We start from the raw sequence: 20,631 nt of genomic DNA on the forward strand, positions 1-20,631 counted from the left end.
CTTGATGTAACTCGCAAGGTATAATATTTCCAAAGGTCGTACTTCGCAGGAAGAGAAACTGGCCACTCTTTAGTAGTTTGTTGGACATTGTCTTTACCCGAACACATAATAACGGTTTTCAAACAACACAGGAAAAGGGTGTTTGTAGTTACGGTTCACTCTGATCCATATTTAACACTATTAAGTGTAAGAAACACTGAAAAGAAGGGTCTTTGTCCGTTTGCTAAACAGAAAGATCCAATTTTCTGCACCCTTTGCGTTGGATTTTCTCACACAGAGACTGATCTTACATTCGGAACAGAAAGCAATCTGGAATCTTTTCTGCCCCCGTACCCCAGGGTGAAAATTTACTTATAAGTTGACGAGGCAGCTCGATTGTTGTCAAATATGAGTGTTGGGTCAACGAAAAGAAAATGAAGCAGATATACTGCAAGCCTTGCTGGCGCAAACGATTTGTTATATTCGTGGGATAATAAGGGGTATTTATTTCATGTTCTTAAATCATTCGTCTGCATTTTGCGAAGGATTGGAGATACCTTTCAGGGTGCAGAAATGACTTGCTTTGATTATGTGTACGAGATTCTCATGCTTCTACATAGGCTTGGTGTGTGGGAAATGGTAAACTTTTTTCAGACAACCGGCCTTTAAAGTTTTAACGGAAATGGAAGTAACAAGTGTACACAAAATAAAGCGAATTTTAAAATCATTTTTATTCCTATCTTGACACCATTTTCATCGCTTTATGCAAATTCTTTGCACAAAGCCAATGACTAGGTTAAAAACAGCTGGCGATTCAATATCCTCACAATATACAAAGATGAGCTTCGGCACTCATATGAATAAAACAGGATAGCTTTCTAAAGAAACTGCGGTGATGCGTCTGCGGGTGGAAAGACAAGATAATTTGGTTTTATTAACTAGGTTGATAATGTATATTGGCCACTATAGAGATTTTATTTTGCTGACGTTTCAAACCTCAGCCCTTTGTCAGAGTAATCAGCGGCGGGCTAACGTTCGAAACGTCAGTCTTAAAAACTCTTTACTGTGGCCAATTACCAACTCATCTGATAAAACCAAAATTACCTTAGATCCTCATAGATGAGATTGAGCATGATATTTTCGGACTGGAATCATGGTTCTTTCTGTTATTCCAGTTTAAGTTTAGAAATTTCGTGCTTAAACAGTTCTTGCTTAAAAATATGTCTGCCGCATATTTCCGATGACCGTTTAATCTAACACTACTTGCGATAATGAGTGGCACCTTATAACTTAATAACCTGAGCTTACGAAAAGATCCGTTTATCTTTTCGCCAAATACAAAATCTGATATAGATAAATATAAATAAACCAGGAGTTTGACAATATTAGGGCAAAAGAAACTAAATATAGGGAGAAAGCGTAAAGTTAGAAAATTGCAAAGGCAAAATTTCAAGTTACACCGATTAAGTTTCTGTCTTATATGCCCAGGAAGTTATCAGCGAAGTAGAAGGACCACATTTATCAAGAAGGACCACGTAGTCCTTGGTATCCTATTCATAAAGGTATTATTACATCATGCTCAACGTTCACGTGGTCGGTTGGGATATTCTTCAAAGGCCTGAAGTCTGCTTCTGCCAAATAAGGGATAAATAGATAAATTAGATTTGAAATTTTGCATCATAGGTGGAGCTTAGACTTTCGTATCATTCATTTGTCACTAGTCGCTAAAAGATAAACGGGATCACGCATCATGGTAAAAGAGCAGTTTTATACATAGCTCTTGGCTTCCTAGGATGACAAAAAGATGATCAAGTAATGCTCGAGAAACTCGTATGTCTTCCAAATAACAGCAAAAAATAAAAATAAAAAACAAACAAAATAAGAAATGCATATACTAAATTCATCATTAAGCTACGCTACTTTACCTTGATAGTGATATTGTTTCGTTTTTTCTTGTTTGCGTGTCGGTAACTCCGTTGGAAAGCGTTCGCGTAGTTTTGATTCGAGTACCAATTTGTTCGGGTATAAGGATAACGTCCATAGTTCTGTTGATTATTTCCTCGGTTGGCGTTTCTACTCGTATAACCATTGTAACTTGCATAGGAAGGACGATAATTTCTTGATCTCTGATTCAAAGTTTGTCTTCTTGCCGTAAGGCCAAAAACAGGTGTCCCTTCTGGTAGAGCCAAACTCAGAGGTCCATTCCCTCGGAGTGGTGACAACCCTGGGGGCATGATAATCCCAGGTGCCTGAGCCACAGCAGGTGATGAAGATGGTGCAGCAAGCAGAGATGGTATAGCCGGAGGTGACGAAATAAGACCCACTGATGGCAGTTGAGCAGGTACTGCCTTGGACGGTACATAAGCAAGAGAGTTAGTAGAAGGTGCTGGTGCCGCGCTTGGGGAAGCCACATATGGAAGTAAAGATGATGATACAGGCAGCACATAGCCTAACTGACCCGGTGCACCGGAAGATAATGCCATTGCAACACCACTGCCTGTAAGAGAGATGCATTGATTAATATCTATAGGAAAATTTCTTGCGGAGAAGATTTAATTTTTTTTCTTCGAAGACTGTTATAAGAAAGCAATTTCATACTTGAGGAACTGGGAGGGCCATAGCTCTGGACCGTCGTAGGTCTGGCAGCAAGTGCTTGGGCAGATTGTGGAATCACAACAACACCAACTTGGCTTTGACTAGGCTTTTCAAGCTCTGCCGTAAGACCAACATTCGCCTTCGCTGGACTTGAAACTGGTTTGGCAAGAAGTGTTGCACCTAATTGTCCCGATACTGCGCTTGTTTCCTTCGGCTCTTGTGGCACCAGAGCCATAACTAGAGTAAAAATAAAGAAAGGCTTAGACGAAAAATGAAACTTCTTACGCAAGAAAAAAAATGTCTCATGGTAATTTCAGTCACCTTTCCGATGAGGGGGTCGTAGAATTGAATTTATTGTTTCATACAAAACTATACTTTGAGTACTCGCAGATCATACAAGCAGCGACACATCTATCGTCATAAACGTCTAATGTTCCAAGATTGATGGCATTAAGTGTTACAGTTACCAGCATATATGAGATCTGGTGTCAAAACAGTTTAGTGAACGTTGACCTCGTTTGGAACTGTGGACCACGGACCTATTAGAAAGGATGTCTTTACCTGGTGGGGCACCTGGTGTCCCACGGGACGCATGAACATCTATCACTTGAACTGCAAGTTTAAAAAAACAAAAATTCGTGACTGAAAAATTTCCTCATGTGGGAAAGGCCAATCCTCGTGTAAAGGCGATTGCGTAATTACTAATCTGGCGGGAAAAAAAATTTTTACAGCGTCAGTGATGATCAACACATTTATAAATTCACATGGGAGTAGTTTGTGGCGATATGCTGAAATACTGTAACTTTTTGTTACCTATACCAAAACACAACCAACACTGTTAGGATACTATGGGCCAGTGATGCTTTTTCTACAGAGTTAAGTTTTCTTTTACATCTTTTTTTGGATTGGATATGCATTCATTCGTTGAGTTAGAACTCAAAGAATTATGACTGACCTGTTGGTTTGTAGCTCTGCGCACCTATTGGTTTAACTGTGGCCTGGAGGGTAGCTTTAGGAAAATTGATAGCAATATAATTATCTGCGAAACATTTGACATAAATTACTAACAAGCAAAGTTAAAGTTAAGTATTTGGTGTTGGTCAAGATGTTTCATCAGAACATTTGGTTTTTTCATGGGGTTTTAAAGACGGCACAAAAATTCCAAAAGAGAGTGAATAATGAGATATGGTTGTTTCAAGCTTTTCTGAGGAACAGTTGTTGAAATTTACACCTATCTATACACATGACAGGATGCATCTATTCCTTTTCAAGGTGGGCATCTTAGGAGGGCATTTTTTTTCCACCTTTCCTTCTTTCCAGAGGCAATTTCTTGCTGAATATAGAAGCCCTCTTCAAATGAATTAAGAGATGCAAAAATACCTGTGGCTGAAGCAGCCCTTACTTCGGATACTGAACTGGCTGCGGAAACAATAGGAAATTTCCGGTAAATGGATGGAAACTGAAACAACTTGAGTATTCAAGCAGTATATTCAAGCAGTTGTTTTTCGTTTATGTTTAAGCAGCCACTTATCTGTTCTAAATCATCACTGGATAGATATGCATGCGACCTTTATATACCTGAGAATGATTTGATGTTTTCTCCTCTGCCTGAATGTCACTACGCAAAGTAAGGATAGTGCAAGCAACCTAGCGAAGTGTGGTTTACCTTCACAATTCATTCCTATGAAGCCCGCGGTGCAAAGACATTTGTAGCCGTTAGCGTTAAACGCCACGTCAGCTGTGTTAGAAGAGTCTAAGCAGGTCCCACCATGAAGGCATGGGCTTGAGTGACATGCTGACTTAGGTGCTGTTCAAGAAAGAAACGCAGGAGTAATTTTTATATTCTCCTTTTTGCTTTCAATAAAATACATTTTAAAATAGATACCTTTTTTGAACAGTTATATGAACAACTTTGATTTAGACAATCATTTTCTTACTTTCGCAGACAATACCACTGTATCCAATGGGACAGAAGCAACGAAAGTCCAAAGCATTTAGTAGTTTCAGATCTATTCCAGCGCTGTTTGTATCGTCAAAGCACGTCCCATTGTTGAGACATGGGTGAGTAGAGCAGGGATTAGTCATGACAAGTTCTGTTGAAATGAAAAAAGAAGCAGCAATGGCCAAACAGATATGTATTGGCTAGATCAAATTATAAACTGTTAATGAAAACACAACAGATTCTAAAGGTTGAATTTACTTTTCCAAATCAGTGTCCAAGATGATCCATTAGGAATGAAATCTGTACCAGTTGTTCCAAACTCTAACGTACCTACCACCAAACTACTCAGCGTTGTCTACAAATCACGTTAAATGTGACCGATGTACTTACTCTCACAGTTTTCTCCTGCGTAACCCTTGGGGCAAACACATTTGAACTGTGAATGGTTTGTAAATATGACACCCTCCAGCAATGAACCATCATTGTTTGTGGCATCTACGCATGTTCCTCCATTAGCGCACGGGTTTGATACACATGCACTTTTGGATGCTGTAAAAACGAAAAATCACCATATTTTGTTGTGTCGCCTGTATTAAGAAAGTGCTGGGTTCGTGCTATGTATTCCTTTGTATAATCGAAACTCTATAAAACAGGGTTTGACAAATGTGATGTCGAATCGTCGAATATATGTCAAATGTGATGTCGTAATCGTCGAATATCTTCACCAACCATGATATCGTCTGCTAATAAGTCATAATTCATCTTTTTGATCCTCTCTGAACTACTAATTATTTTAAAGGTATAACCAAGAGGTTTGGATGGGCATGGGACGGGAGGTTGATGAGAAGTTTACGAGGGGAGGTAATTAGGCTTCCAAAAAAAAAGCTCAAGCTCCCAATCATCTGTGAGGAAGTTGAAAGGTAGTTTAGCTGGACTGGCTCTCTTCGTCAGGATGGGTGGGTCAAAGAGTATTTCAAAAACGCATCGTCTATCGAATTCCTGGATTACAGCCATCTTGAATTTTGCCTCACCTTCACACTTAGTGCCGATGAATCCTTCGCGGCACGTGCATTCAAACAGTTTTTCACCATGTCCTGTATGACATGTTCCGCCATTTTCACAAGGATTGGGTTGGCACGGATCTCCAACAGCTTAAACAGAAATTAATCAGTAACTGAAGGTTCCATTTAGAACCAGTGAGCCTAGTCAATTTAGCATTTAAGTTGGACCAACCAGTAATTGATCTTCCTGCTAATCGTGTTAAATACAAGACTAACGACTTGCTACACGACAAATGATCAATGATTTTGAATTGAGAGTGTTTTAAGCTGCAGCGTTAGAGACCCTCTAGCTACGCGTGCTGTGTAAAATATTTCACAAATCAGAGATATCTTTCAACATGACTGCATTACTTAAAAAATAAGTGGATACGAAGAAACACCACGGCACCAGGGATTTTTCGATTAGAACAAAACAATTCACAGAAACACGAGAGTTTGATCATTTTGATGTTTTAACTTACGAGTGCACGTGAACCCGTTGCCAACGAAACCATGTCTGCATTCACACGTTCCATCCACACAGTTCGCATTTACGTCGCAACGCGCACACTTGTCATCTGTATGAAAGATATATTCAATTAAAAACGGTGTGGGTTCGTCGTTATTATACAAAGACTGTTTTAAGACTTGAAAAAACGCCAGCCAGTGTTTGGTTAGTTTTAACTGGAAACTATCGGCAGCGGAATCAGAAAAGACTACTTACTTCCACAATGTTTTCCTGAATATCTCGGAGGACAGTGGCAAATGAAGGCGTCGAGGGCATTGAAACATGTTCCTCCATGAAGACAAGGGTTGGTGGGATAGCAAAGATCATCCCCTGATTGAAAAGTAAAATAAGATGAGGAAGATTCGTCTTTGCAACTTTTAATATTAACTGAATTCAAGAGCAGATTCCCTGTCTCAACAGCATCATTCCGAAGACATACGTACGTTCGCAGGCATATCCTCGCCAACCTGCTTGACAAAGGCAGTGATATCCTCGCCTGTTATGAGCCTGTAAGCATGTACCATTGTGTTGACAGGGATTTGGCATACACGAATCTTTTCCTGGCAAACATGAAGCAGAAAAGCATAACAAGTAAACCTGGAGAGAACAAACACTGCAGCGATTATAATATGGTAGTCAATTGCTCAGAATTCAATCAAACCCTATCATCTATCTAAGTAGTGCTTTACAACCTCTAAAGTAAGAATAGTAAATGGTAAAAAAAAAGTCTATTATGAAAAAACGGAATCAACAGTGTACCCTACCTCTCTACATGCATTCTCAATCTACACTAGTGCATACTCAATGAGTGTTGATGCTTATAAGAGAGACGTACTACTTTATTTGCACGTTTGCAACTTAATGAAGTCTCATAGAATCTTACTTTCGCAATGTGATCCAACAAATCCTTCCTTGCAAACACAAATATATCCCTCCTTGCTCTGCACTTCGGCACACAGCCCGTCATTCTTGCAAGGGTTTGGAAAGCAGTGACTGCTCAGAGCTGTAGATTATCAGAGTTACTGAATAAAAGAATCTATTTAAGAGATGCTATTCTACTTTTACAGCGAAGTCGACTAAACAGAAACTATTAAAAAACCTTTGTTCACTACCCGTATGTCTATTGAAAATACTGCTCTCCCTTTGAAACAGAGCTATTAATTATCATGTAGAGGCTGTTCACTGTCAGACGAGAGGAAAAGGATTCAGCGTACAAATGGATTGATGCTTGGAAGAAATTTTAAACTATTCATTAAGTCACGAGAGATTTATTAAAACATGTACGGAAAAAAGTGTGGATTTGCAGAAAGCAAATGCCTCACCTTCGCACGTTTTCCCGAAAAATCCTTGTTTGCAGTCGCATTCAAAGCCATCAGTCTTTGGAGAGCATGTCCCTCCGTTTTTGCAAGGCGATGAATAACAGAAGTTCGCCTCTTTAATTCGAAGAAACAAAATAAGAGAAACAAATGGGTAAACGGACGAAAGCCTTGTGATTATTAATTTGAAAGTCCTTTATGAAAACTTATTAAAAAAAACCTGTGGCTATTCTATGGCAGATAGCTGTAAGAATATAGTTACAGTAATTTTGCTAAATAACACTAATCTTCAATCGGTTCAGTCGGAACAATCTGTCAAAGCCTGTTTCAAAAATAACAGTTTCAAATGAAAGTATATTTTCTGGTAATGAACAGCAAAAGGTGTACTCATTCTAAAGCCTACTGGTTCAAATTAGTCAAGGAACAAGATCAGTGGAGCCATCCATTGTCATTCTAAGAAATATAAACACTTACGTTCGCAATGTGATCCCAAATAACCTGGAGGACATTGACACGCTAAATTGGTTCCATCCGTTTTGCACGTGCCTCCGTTCTGGCAAGGATTGTGTTGAAAGCATAAATTGGTTTCTGTTGAGAATAAAACCGCAAGTTCAACCTGAGGGTCATTGATTGAGCATAGTTAATGGGCGGAGGATGTCCAGTAACGTTATCGTCATAAGAAATTAATACTAAGAACTGAACTGAAACCATTATGAATAACGGGGGTTAGTTTCTAAAGAAACTGCGGTGCTGCGTCGGTGGGGGTAGCGAGGTAATTTGGTTATATCAGCTAAGTTAAAATTGTAAATTGGCCACCGTAATGAGTTCAAAAGCTAACGTTTCCAGCGTTAGCCCCTCGTCAGAGGAGCTTAACGCTCGAAGGGCTGACGCTCGAAACGTCATCTTTAACTCATTACGATGACCAATTTACAATTTCAACTTAGTTGATATAACCAAATTCCCTTGAAATCATTATGAACGAAATCAAGATTTGTTTTTGCGTACTTTGTGGAAAAGCAAAAGCTGTGAGAGACTTTCACACCTTTTTGCTTTTCTTGAATATTTACGAAAACAAAACGAAATAAGATGTAGTTATGATACGAAGTATTCTTACTTTCGCAGTTAGGTCCCAAGTATGCAATGGAGCAGTAACACACGTAGCCGCGACCTATGTCCACGTCACGGCAAGTGGCGTCATTAAGGCAAGGGTTTGGAAAGCATTTGGATTGGACTGTAAAATAAATTAAACAAATTAGATCCTTTCTTTGAATGAGAACTTGCTTGAGAACTTATTTGCTGCTTTCTTTTCTCATCGCTCTTAGTTGTAACTTTGGCGAACATTTATCAACATTTTAGCTTCCTTAATTTTTCTATTATACTTTTTAGCACTGTAATTTTGTAATTTTTAGATCATTGTCACCGAAAAACCCTCTTTAGGGAGTGTCAATGAAGTTTGTATTGTATTGTATTGAGGACTACATTCTGGGAGATATTTCAAACAACCTTAACAGTATGAATCTGTAAGGGGGTGTCGGAAAAAACCTAATTCATAACTTCATAGAAATAAAGTGATATAATATACTGACATACTTTCACATCGATTTCCAGAAAAGGCTGCTGGACAGTGACATTCAAATGTGATTCCTTTATTCACACAGGTCCCATTGTTAAGACATGGACTAGGTAGACATGGATTTGAAACTGAAAAAAAAAAAAAATTAAAACTGCAAGAAGAATATGGATCAGCATTAAATTATTCACCAAACTAGGCTTCCTATCTGACATGGATTTTATCATTCTTTTATCCCATTTTGCAAAAAAGATGGCGGATTTTGAGCTCGCTGCAATGAGGAAGAATGTCATTGGACTTATGAAAAACGTGGGTTAAGGAAAAAATATGACCCAGTGAGGAATCAAACTCCGTACCCTCGAATTCCATGCTCCAATTCTTTGTCACTGATTAAAGTTGTTATGGAGGCTGAAGACATGGGTATAATGGATAGTGCGCAGGATCAGTTAAGGATTGATGATGTGAACTGAACTTTCTAGAACGTCAGCAGATTTTAACTTTTTCCATCCTTCTCTTTGAGTCAGTAGAAATTTTGTAATTAGTTTTGCCTTTCACTTTATGCTTTTAGGACTATGGTGCGATTTAACATAAGGCGACGCATTGTTTGAACATGTTTCTCTAAGGTTCTCTAGTCCATAATTTTATTTATTAACCAATTCTCACTTGTACAAAGTGGACCAACAAAAGCGTGACTGCAGGTACATTTGTACTGGCCGCGACTCAGTCTGGAACAGGCTCCTTCATTTTCGCAAGGATTTGGCATACAAGGATCAATCTCTGTTAAAAGAAAAAACCGTCAACTATGAAACCTTAGATTTGATCTTGAACTGAGTTACATCAATAATTCTCCATCTGACCTCAATAACATTTTGAACATTTGCAATCAATTTTGGACATTTGTAATTAACCACTCACGCTATTCAGAATTAACAAATGGTAAACATCACAGCGTACACTATTGAGTTATGGATGCACGTGAGAGGTTGCTAAGCACGAAAGAAGCGTAAGAGTCGCTCGAGGCGATAGCCGAGAGCGACTCTAGCTTCTTGAGAGCTTAGCAAACCTCCCAAGAGCATCCATAACTCAATAGTGTACGCTGTGGTGTTTACCATTTGTTTTATAACATAATATTGATACATTGTAGCTAAAGAGTTCCCTTTTATTTAACAAATCTTACGTGACCGGAAAAAAACAAGCGCGCGCGGAAAAATAGTCTTTGCATTTGCTCACGTCAGCAGCGTACACCCATGGGCAAATGGGGGACGCTAAATTGACCAATCAGAGCGCGCGCTTTACTTTGGTTATGTTATAAATTTCATTCAGTATCATCCTCGTCTCTCCAAGGGAAGTACCTATCGATGGTATTTTTTCCGAAAGACAAAAAATTTCATTTGTGATACTGAGTATGATGATAATAATGTTCATGATGGTTGCAAACACAATGATAATGATGAAATAATATACTTTCTTTAATGATGAAATGAAAAGGAAGAGAACAGAACACCGCAAAACAAGAAGGATCGCCCTCGATCAGCTGTTTATGCATGTAATAAACGTCACCCAAGCTCAACTAATGGTAGAAATGGTTTGCTACCTTCGCAGAATTCTCCAACTCTTCCAACAGGGCAATTACACGTGAAACTATCTGTTGTTGGTTGACAAGTTCCTCCATATTTACAAGGGTTTGGGTAACAAGGGTTTACTCCTGAAATTATGAAAAAAAGGCCGCGACCGAGTGAACCAAAAATAAATATTATATAATAGCTCAGAATGATATCTATATTTTATGTCATCAAACAAAAATGGAAAACAATGTATATCTTCATTTTTTCAAGCACTTTGCTCCCTTCATGATAAGTAACATGGATCGGGGAATTTAGAAAATGAGGCAAACAGAAAGATGTTTATCGAATAGGAAACTTTTGCAGATATCCAGAACGAGCATTTTGATTCACGGTTTTGTGTCAAATTTCTACGTCCTATAAAATAAGCACCTACTTATGAAAGTGTTGTTCAGTCTAAACACTGGGATGCGACATTCTTTTCTTTGTTTTTATATTGTCGTTGTCTAGGTTTTCTTGCCTTTTGGACACCTCGTGGCCCTTTACATAGTTCCACACTTGGTCACATGACCAAAAAGGCTTCAGTTTCTCGCACGTGTTTTTCAAGTGTGCAATGGCTATTTTGTCAACGTCTTCTTTACTTCGCTTGGCCCAGAATGTATGTAAATTTTTGTCCAACTGTTCCCTTTTAGTAATACTTTATGTTTATTTTGTCATTCGATTCATTTTTCTTTAGCTTTGACCGTTTTGTGACCTTCGACTCGAGTCACTCTCATATTTCACATGTAATTAAAGTGTTATCATTGGAAGAACGCGTCGTTTTACTGTGCCTACACAACAAGTGTAATTAGAATACTAATGAGGTTTTATTTAAGGGTAATAACCTTAGGTATCCCACCGGGATTCGACTGACCCTAACTGGTTTGCCTCCGGCCGGTTGGGGTTCTTAATGATGTTCTTAATGATGTTATGTTTATTTTAGACCATTTGTTTCATTTTGTTTGCAAGGACCACAATGGAAACTACTGGTTCACCAGTAATTGTGTAATCCTATAAAAGGACTTTTTTTTTTTAATATGAAGGGAACTGCGAACTAAATTTGGAGCTCGATTATCGAGTGATACTCCTCTTTCCCCGCAAAGGAACTGAGTCCCAAACCTTTGGATTTTGCACTCCGATAATCTACCGCTGATCTACCACATAGAATGAAAGGCCATTGCCAAATTCTTAGGTGAAAGCATCTTGCATGCTGCAGGGATAAGCAGGTCGAAAGCAACGACTGAGTAAATAGGACAAGGAAATTGCAAAATTTCTAGTTTCTTATTCTGTTCATAGACATAATTTTTCTTTTCGTTGTGCCAGGCGCGTGAAAAGGTGAATAACCATTTCTTTTTTTTACCATTCCACACAGTGTGCAGCAGCCGTAAACATTGTGTCAAATACGTGAACTTACTCTCACACTTTAATCCGGTATATCCTCTTCCACATTCACACTCATAATCGACTTCACCATGGCTAAGACAGTGGCCACCATGGTGACATGGGTTCGGACTGCAAGGATCCTTTGCTGCACGAAAAAAGTTAAACTATTACGGATGTTTGTGACAACGTTGGTCTCGCGACTTTCAACTTGCATGAGCCTTCGATATGTAAAAAAATTAAAATTCCAAATTAAAATAGTCTCGGCACTAAACTGACGTATAGTTCTGTATCCAATCTTTAAAACTGCAGATAATGTGATTCATCACGTCATGGCTATTTGCTGCTTGCACTTCAAAATATTGTTTAAAGTGTCTATCAGTATTTCCTGTAGCAATAATAAAGATATTATGTTCCTTCCTATATTGTTGGGTATAACTGATGTCTGTAGGAAATAATGTATTCAAGAGCCCTGACTACAACAGAAACATTTCATAAATGAATGAATTTACCCTCGCAACTCTTTCCCTTAAAGCCAAGGGCGCAGTGACACTGGAAAGAGAATCCGTGTGCTTCACAATGACCCTCGTTCTTGCATGGGTTTGGAATACAAAGATCCTTATCTAAAATAATAATGAATAATGGTAATAAGTCATTATAGTTAAACAATAAGTCATAGGTTTTGTGTTATTTTATGATCGCTCAAATCGGTTCTTAACTGAAGGAGAACCCATTCAGATACACAGATAGCGTAGCGTACCAGTCTTCGTTTGCTTTCCGTTCATAAAATAAATAATAAGAAACGATCCTTGGCATGGCTAAAAACCAGGGAGAGAGGTAAATACAGAGTCGACCATACCAGACCATACCAAATCAAATTTGTGGTCATATGTTAACTCAAATGACGCCATACTATAAGTGCTAGCCTTACACTATACTTTGGTCGCCTACGTTGGTGGTCTGGACATACCATGACAGTGTTCTCCTTTCCACCCTGCCATGCAGAGACACTTAAATGTATTGTTATCCATTTCTATACATGTTCCTTCGTGCAGACATGGATTGGAGGCGCACATTTCCTGAACTGTTTCAAAACGAAAGAAAATATGTTTTTGAATCCACAATCTCCTCTACTGCATTAGAAAGGATGATCGAGTTTATCGAATTATCGTCACCGAATGACTTGACTTACTTTGACATGTTTCCCCTCTGAAGCCAGGCTGACATGAGCACATATATCCTTGTTGTTCAGCGGTGCAGGTTCCCCCGTTTTTGCAGGGATTTGGAATGCAATATTCCTTTTCTTGTAGGAAAAAGGGAAAAGTATTCAGAGGCTCTGGCTTTTGAAAATCAGGTACTCGTGCATATCATAGCTTTCAAATATATATATATCTACTACAGCACAGAAATATTCAAAATATGCTCAAATTAAAGAAGTCTGTATTCCCTGTAAACTCTTTATAAGCGAAATACCGTAAATCTGGCCTTGTGACCCCTTTATCGATGAATGGCCGTTATAGAAAGACTAAAAACCTTGGTTTTGAGATGCACACAGGTGATCGATTGGCACGTTAACCCTTTAACTCCCCAAATCCGATTGTAAATTCTCCCCTCTAGCAGCTACACAATTTCCTGTAAACTAGCTATGAGAATTTGGTGTCAGATCAAGATAACAACCTCTACCCGATAAGTTTGAGTATTCTCATAACCTGTTTGCAGGCTATTGCATGGATATCATGGGGATAAGTTGCATGTTAATCACTTCTGAGAGTTCAAGGGTTGATGAGACATCATACCTTCGCAGTTGACTCCGCGATATCCGATCTTACACCTGCATTTATAACCATCTTCCAGTTCTACACATAGACCGTCGTTATGACATGGATTTTTTGGTCGGCAATGGTTCTCCACTGAAAAGATTTCATTTCATACTTAAAGAACTAGTGAGCGAATTTTATTTTTGTCCAACGTTGTATCTGTGTTGGATTTCTCATAATTAACCAAAACCAATTAATTAAATATGATTTAGTAAATTAACTGCCTAATTTCTGACTAATAATTCTTAAGGGTTGTAATCGAACAGGGTGGTCAGACAGTTGGCTGGAGTCGCACGACTGTAATTAGAGACCTACATTAGCAAATCACAAAGACTGCACTGGAATGAATTGAATAAACCAATAACACAATCAATTAATTACATTAATCATAGTAATGGCAGACCATCTCAGACTGGGGATTTTCCAATATATAGGAAGCTGTCTCTAAAACTTTACAGTGTGCATTTGTCAAATATTGTAGTGGTAGGTTTTTAAGAATGATGAAAACTTTCTCTCGGAATTTGTAAATAAATAGATAAAAAGATAAAGAGCAAAATCACACAAGGCCCGAAACGTAACTGACAGTTTGTATTTCATCACGCTTTATGAGGATAAAGAGCGGCTGGCGTTCACGGACAAAATAGAGGTGTCATTGAACATTTTGACAAGATATATGCAAAATTGCGTTTTGAATGTTAAAAGCAAAATCAAATTTGAACTACTTCTACTTACCGTCGCAGTTTTTTCCTCGAAATCGACTTTTACAAAGGCATATGTAACTCGTTGCTGTCTCTTTACATGTTCCACCATTAAGGCATGGTTCGGTGTTACAATATTCGATCACTGCCAACAAAGATAGGACAACTGGCATAGCAATTAAACTTTTTAGATAATCACAGCTACTTGGCCTCGATTCAGAAATTCTCTTGAACGTATACACGTTTGAAAAGAGCTTAAAGTTAATGAACTTAATCAAACTTCGCTTAATTCTCAAATATTTCTTTCGATAAGCGATTTCAAATTTGTAATACATGAGGCACAACTGTTTCCAGTTTCGATGACTAATAGATGATCACCTTGAACTGTTATTTTTTTTTGTCTTTTTTCAATCAATGATTAGGAAGGGTTTAATTTCTACTTGTATAAATGGACGAAATATACCATGGAAATATTACACCTAGAAGTCTTTGTACCTTCACAAGACTTTCCCTTGTAACCTTGCATACAGAGACATTTGAACCCATCATGAGTGGAAAAACAGGTGCCACCATTTTGGCAGGGGTTTGGAAAACAGTTATCCAGAGAATGCTTTACACCGGTAACAGCTACAAAATGAAAAAAAAAAAAAAGATATTATTGATTTATAAGTGATATGAAAGATGAAAAAAAACCGAGATATCGATGAAATGAATTCACAAACCGGAAGCAATACAAAACAACGGACCACCGGAAATTAGAAACCTACCGCTACAGCTGCAGTCGACACAATTCCATTGTGATGGACAAATGCACTCGAAACCAGTGTCTGTTTCAGTACAAGTTCCGCCATTTTTGCAGGGTGTTTTATAGCAGTAGCTTATCTCTGTGAGAGGATTTAAAAAAAAATTACGACATTAAAACCAAGGAGGTTGGTCTGCAACAGCTTTTCTTGCGACAAACGGTTTTGTTGCTGTTAGGCTAATAAAAATATTCATCTAATGAATTAGTCGGTGAAACTTGTCGCATAGAATACCCCCCTTTTTTTTTTATTTTTTCACTCCGACTCATGATAAAGAAATTCAGCTTATTAAGGATGCGCCAGCTTGGTTACGTTAGGTGGACGCAGCATTGTCGAGTGCTAATGAGGCTGCGTCTTTTTCTCGGTCATTCTCGCTGGCTGTTATTTCTACACAGCTAAAAGCTCTTTCTCCAGCTGCTTGAAATCTTTAATACTTAACACGCGAAAATTAGTGTGAACATTTTATAACGATCCATTTCCTCTGGAATTAGCAAGGAAAATGTGTTTAACCGTGATATCTTTAATTTAAACACCATCTACGATATTCTCATGTCATTACTGTCTGATTAAGATGTGATACTGCAGAGAGAATTAAGATGCAAGTCACTCCAAGGATTTAAGAGATTACTCTAGAGTGAGGTTAATTACCTTGACATTTCTTGCCACGATACCCCGGAGCACAGCTGCACTGGAATTCGGCGTCCAACTCGGTGCATGAGCCTCCATTTTGGCACGGATTATTTCCACACTTGGCTTCCTCTAAGAACCAAAACCCAAAATTGTTATTTAAGTGCAGAAATGTTATCAACATACCCTTTTTATTTAAAGTAATAGTTTGACTGCTAACCTGAAGGGGGAAACATTGACAAATTATTGATTCAGAAATTATAATTCTTTGCTCTCTCATGTCACCTCGTGTAAAATGACGATGATAATGGTGCCTACATAAAGTTCATTCCAAATATTAATATGTTCTAAGGTGCATATTGATACTGTAAAGGGATTTAAGATTCTAGCCACTCCAAGAGTTTAAGGGTCTACGCTAAAGTAAGGCTGATTAACTTGATGTTTCTTGCCACTATACCTAAGAACACAGCTTTGAACACTTTTCTAGGGACTTTGGTTAGGCTAAATAGAGCCATTTAAATTTTTGAAATTAAAGTTTGTTGGTGCCCACAATTCTGGAACTTTTTAAATTCTATAGACAAGTTATTTGTCAAATGTTCTCCCTCTCTTGTACTTAATTTTATATGGCAGCTTACACATATACGTTACTACTTACGACTGCATGTTTCGCCTTTGTAGCCAAATGAACATGTGCACTCGAAGCCCCCATTTAGCTGAGTGCAGGTTCCCCCGTTCATGCAAGGGTTCGGTTTGCATTTTGTTCGTAGTACTGTGCAAAAAAAAAAAAAATTGAATGGTGATCGTAGAAAGACTTGCGCACGAAGTAAAAAAATGATACAGCCAACAATTATAGCGAAAGACTTCTGAGTATGTTAGAGTAACCAATTAAAAGTCCTGTACTATGAATGAAGAGCTCATTTGACACTACTAGTTTAAAGGAGCAGTGTCACGGTGGGGCATGCGCAACACTACGCTTGAATTTCGACACATTTTCGAGCTGTCCGCCATCTTGATTTTGTTAAGTGTCAATCTGTAGGCAAAATACCTGCTAATTTGCCTTCAAATACTCTCATTCTTGGACTGGTTCATTCTCTTCTATTACATTTACAACATATGTTCTAGTGGTTTTGGTTTTTTTAAAGTTATGGACACAGAAACTGGAATAGATTCCACTCCTGTAAGTTCGCTTCGTTCGTAGGTGATTTGACTTGAAATTATTGTAGGATGATTAACTAATGCTGCATTTGGCTGATTTGTAGGAAAATCGGGTGTCTTTTGCGAAGTGTAGAGTCGTCTGCAACCACTGCTCGCTCTAAGGCCATCACGGCTAGACATCATAGCAAACGAACAAACAATATTTAGTGGCGCAATGCGCATGTGTCAACCGTGACGCTGCCCCCTTAAATAAATCTTTCGAACTAGGACGTCTGATCGTGATAGAGTCGGGACAAGTTTCCAAAAATCCGACGCCAGCCAACGATAGGCGAAGGGAAGAATAAGATATCAACAAACGTATATCTTTTTTTATGAGAATAGTGTGCAAATTACTTCTTTTCTACAGTAATGTAAAAAAAAAAAAAAAAAAAAGAAAGAAAAAAAAACTCTTAGATGCCTTTTATTCTTGGCCCCATCGACTTTGACTACTACCCACAGTAGCAAGTGTGGCATTGAGAGGCCGGTTACTACCGTCGAGTTAGTTCCACAATTGAATTTTAAAGTAATATAATATACTGAATACAAAGATACATACCATTGCATAATCTGCCGCCATATCCTCTATGGCATACACATCTAAATCTTCCATGTCTGAGTCTCCTGCACCGTCCTCCATTATAACACGGATTGGGACGGCAGCTGTCGAGATTTACTGTAAGTAAAGTTTATCTCGAATCAGTTCAGTAAAAAAGTCGCTATTCCTCCAAAATTTATAGAGAAAATTAAAAAGGTAAAGCTGTTAGACTTGGGACAAATCGACTGATCAATGTTCTCTTGCCTCCGAAAATCAATAAAGTAAATAATAAAATTAGTCAGAAAGTACTTCTTCAATTGCAATTCACTTTAATTAGGTGTGACCTGTCATTGCACGGCAAAAAATGCATTGAATTGTATTTAAAAGTGGCGATTTGTTTACGTCGCGATATTGACCCCAATACAACAACGAATTTATCACACCTGGAAATTCCTCAGGCATCAAAGCAACAGGTTCATTCAAAGGATCCTCGAACTCTGCTTCTTGTTCCTCAGGTGTATCTTGTAAGTAGTAAATTGGTCGCGAAATGGGACGAACTCTTACAAACGGTTGATGATATGTAGGTTCCACCTCCATGAAAGGAATGTTTTGACGCCCATTTGCGTTTTCTGTCGATTGTTGCACTCTTAAAGGACTTCGAACAACGAAAGCTCGATACAGGTGCGGCCTTCTTGCCAAGTATCGGTTCCTATCCGTCACGAAAGAATAAACAACTCTTCCTTTCGGAAAATGCTCGTTCATGAAACGTTTTTCCTTCTTCACGTCCGTCTTGTGATGTTGGTGACTTTTACCTGTCGTTTTAGATGTTTTGTCTTCCTTGAAAGCCGCTTGAGAGAGCTCAGTCTGGATTGCTGTCAGTAAACTTAGGAAAAGAAATGAGTTGTGCCATGTAAGTGGCGTTACTTTCATTTTCAAATATTAGGAAATCGTTTTTCGAGGAACTGGGTGATCCTTATAGTGAGATCATCGTTATGGTGATACCAAAGGATGGAAACTTTGTTTCCTGACCAGTTACGTGGCATGGTGGTTACCGATTTAGGCGCAGGTTGCATTCGGAGTACAATACCGGCACCAGTTTTATCTTCTGTTCTACACTACTTCCAAAATGAAAACCAATTTAGGTCAAACATTCAAGTGGCGTGTAGTACAGCTGAGTTTACTGTAAACAGTTAGTCTATAATCGTAAAGAAATTCGCCAAAAGGCGTTTTCCTTGGTGAGTACTGTCATCACCTCGCGCTTATTCGCAGCCTTTAAGTCTGAATTGATCGGGTAAATTTAGCAAGATTTTCGTATTTCATAAATGCAGGCAATAATTTCAAAGGAAGGTTGGTCTGACAAATTTCACCAGAGCGGCATTCAGTTTGATAACGAAAAATACACGATGTAGATTAAAGTGCGCCCTTAAGGAAAACACACAAACACATACAAATACTCAAAAATGATAAATTCTGAGATAGCGTCAAACAATGCAAGTAAATTTGTGTAGAGGGGATGCATTCTTTGAAGAATCATTGAATCCAAGGAACAGACTAGTAAAGGTCGCGAAGCAAATAATTTTTTTTGCAAATATTTGAGTTTCTGTGGCAATCAGAAACATTTTTTCTTTAAAGCATAGAAAGAAAGTTGGAAGATATAAATGAATAAGAAAGAATAATGAAAAAAGAGAGGTTTTGACATAAGTTCTTGAATTCCTTGATTGACAGCGTTGTCGTCCTTTGGACTGGTTCAGGCATGGCGACACGTATCCAGTGTTGTATCTGCTCTCCGTCTTTATATTGTCAACATCTTTACCAACCTGGAAGTCTCCATCCTGCTGTTTTTCCAACCATTTGCACTGCACTTAGGAAATGAACTAATTCCTTGAATATGATCTTTTTCAGCCACCTGCTTCCAAACCTTAACCTCTTCAACTCACTGATAATAACTGGCGCCGAGGCTATGCCTCATGATCAAAACAATTAAACAAGAATAATTAAATAAAAGAGAAAACACCTCAGAGACTTTTGGGGAAATACCTAATAATTAAAAATAACAAAAATACCCGATCACCATTTTTACCTTAAATTAATTTCGTCAATCTTTCATTTTATTGATGACAAAATCAGCGTAAATAAATATTCATCAGTCGCTGATTAGCCATCTCTCTGGTCAAAGATGAGGAAAACTGGGTGTACATATTATTTTAATTCCTCTCAAACAAAACGAATAGACTTTATAGAATCTTTTACGCCACTCAAAGAATGCAACAGAGTGACAAAAAATGGAGTGTTTAATTGCGTAATAAACTTGCCTTGGTATGATGCGATCTATCTATGGTAAAAGGAGAAGATGAAGTCAACAGCTAAACAACCCATTATATTTGTATTGGGCAAGAGCTAAAGAACGATAATCAGTAAAATGGAGCGAGAAATCATCACGTTATCTAATAGAATTTTAATGTACACAACTTGTTAAACAAGTAATAACGTCACAAACAAAAGGTTTAACAACTGTTATGAGCAACTCACTTATCATAGGTGTAAAACCAAAGGCAAACCACTTATTGCGCAATTCTGTCATATGGGGAAAGTATTTGACCCATTTAACTTCAAGGGTTAAGTGTTGTCTTGGTTCCATGTGTTAACACAATTTTACCGCTTTTCTTAAATTTTGCTTGTATTATCTTATCTTCTTCCATTTTAAATATGGGTCGATATGTTTTATCGAACGTATTTTAGAGCTCAAATTGTACCTAATAAGAAAGAAAAATACAAACAGACTAAGATTAGCTAACTCAAACCAGCGACAGCCTGTCGCAATATCACTGTTTCGTTCCTTTAAACAACATTTCTCTTAGTTTCGGATCAAGCAGTCAAATTACTGCTGAAATAAAAAAGATGAGACGCTGCTAGGAAGTTTGTAAACGATTTATTGTAAGCACCGACTAGTCAGTAGTAACAGGTTCTAATGGCTATCGAATTTCTTTGAGCCAATAAGACACCAAGGATGACCTGTTTTGTCAAAGGAA

The 20,631-nt window shown here is 38.1% G+C and overlaps 1 protein-coding gene and 1 long non-coding RNA gene across 2 annotated transcripts; one reads left to right on the forward strand and one right to left on the reverse strand.

The window, feature by feature from the left end:
* Positions 1–686: 686 nt before the first annotated feature.
* LOC111342538 (uncharacterized) lies at positions 687–19,553 on the reverse strand. Its single transcript, XM_088751115.1, has 32 exons — positions 18,046–19,553; positions 17,624–17,740; positions 16,529–16,642; positions 15,895–16,005; positions 15,214–15,330; positions 14,942–15,073; positions 14,481–14,591; positions 13,728–13,841; positions 13,124–13,234; positions 12,902–13,015; positions 12,444–12,554; positions 11,966–12,079; positions 10,545–10,655; positions 9,614–9,727; positions 8,971–9,081; positions 8,495–8,611; positions 7,855–7,968; positions 7,387–7,497; positions 6,948–7,067; positions 6,508–6,624; positions 6,281–6,394; positions 6,039–6,134; positions 5,548–5,667; positions 4,907–5,065; positions 4,512–4,667; positions 4,241–4,381; positions 3,955–3,993; positions 3,530–3,613; positions 3,136–3,186; positions 2,578–2,811; positions 1,905–2,476; positions 687–1,610 (listed from the first exon to the last, which is right to left on the reverse strand). The coding sequence occupies exons 1-32, from the start codon at positions 18,530–18,532 to the stop codon at positions 1,590–1,592; spliced, it is 4,455 nt and encodes a 1,484-aa protein (XP_088607241.1). The 5' UTR covers positions 18,533–19,553; the 3' UTR covers positions 687–1,589.
* Positions 2,346–9,120, forward strand: LOC148739443 (uncharacterized). The gene is made up of 3 exons (XR_015997382.1): positions 2,346–2,478; positions 4,520–4,635; positions 8,503–9,120. It is a non-coding gene; the product is annotated as an uncharacterized LOC148739443 (long non-coding RNA).
* Positions 19,554–20,631: the final 1,078 nt, after the last annotated feature.

The sequence above is a fragment of the Stylophora pistillata genome, chromosome 2 (genome assembly GCF_964205215.1).
Source record: "Stylophora pistillata chromosome 2, jaStyPist1.2, whole genome shotgun sequence".
Taxonomy (NCBI): Eukaryota; Metazoa; Cnidaria; class Anthozoa; order Scleractinia; family Pocilloporidae; genus Stylophora; species Stylophora pistillata.

Bases quoted from the DNA above. Each gene is read 5' to 3' on its own strand.
- LOC111342538 (XM_088751115.1), bottom strand. From the start codon at position 18,532: ATGAAAGTAACGCCACTTACATGGCACAACTCATTTCTTTTCCTAAGT. The intron at 17,741-18,045 runs GTGTGATAAATT...CTTTACTTACAG, and splicing joins GATGCCTGAGGAATTTCCAG to TAAATCTCGACAGCTGCCGT. The intron at 12,555-12,901 runs GTATGTCCAGAC...TTATTATTTTAG, and splicing joins GAAAGGAGAACACTGTCATG to ATAAGGATCTTTGTATTCCA.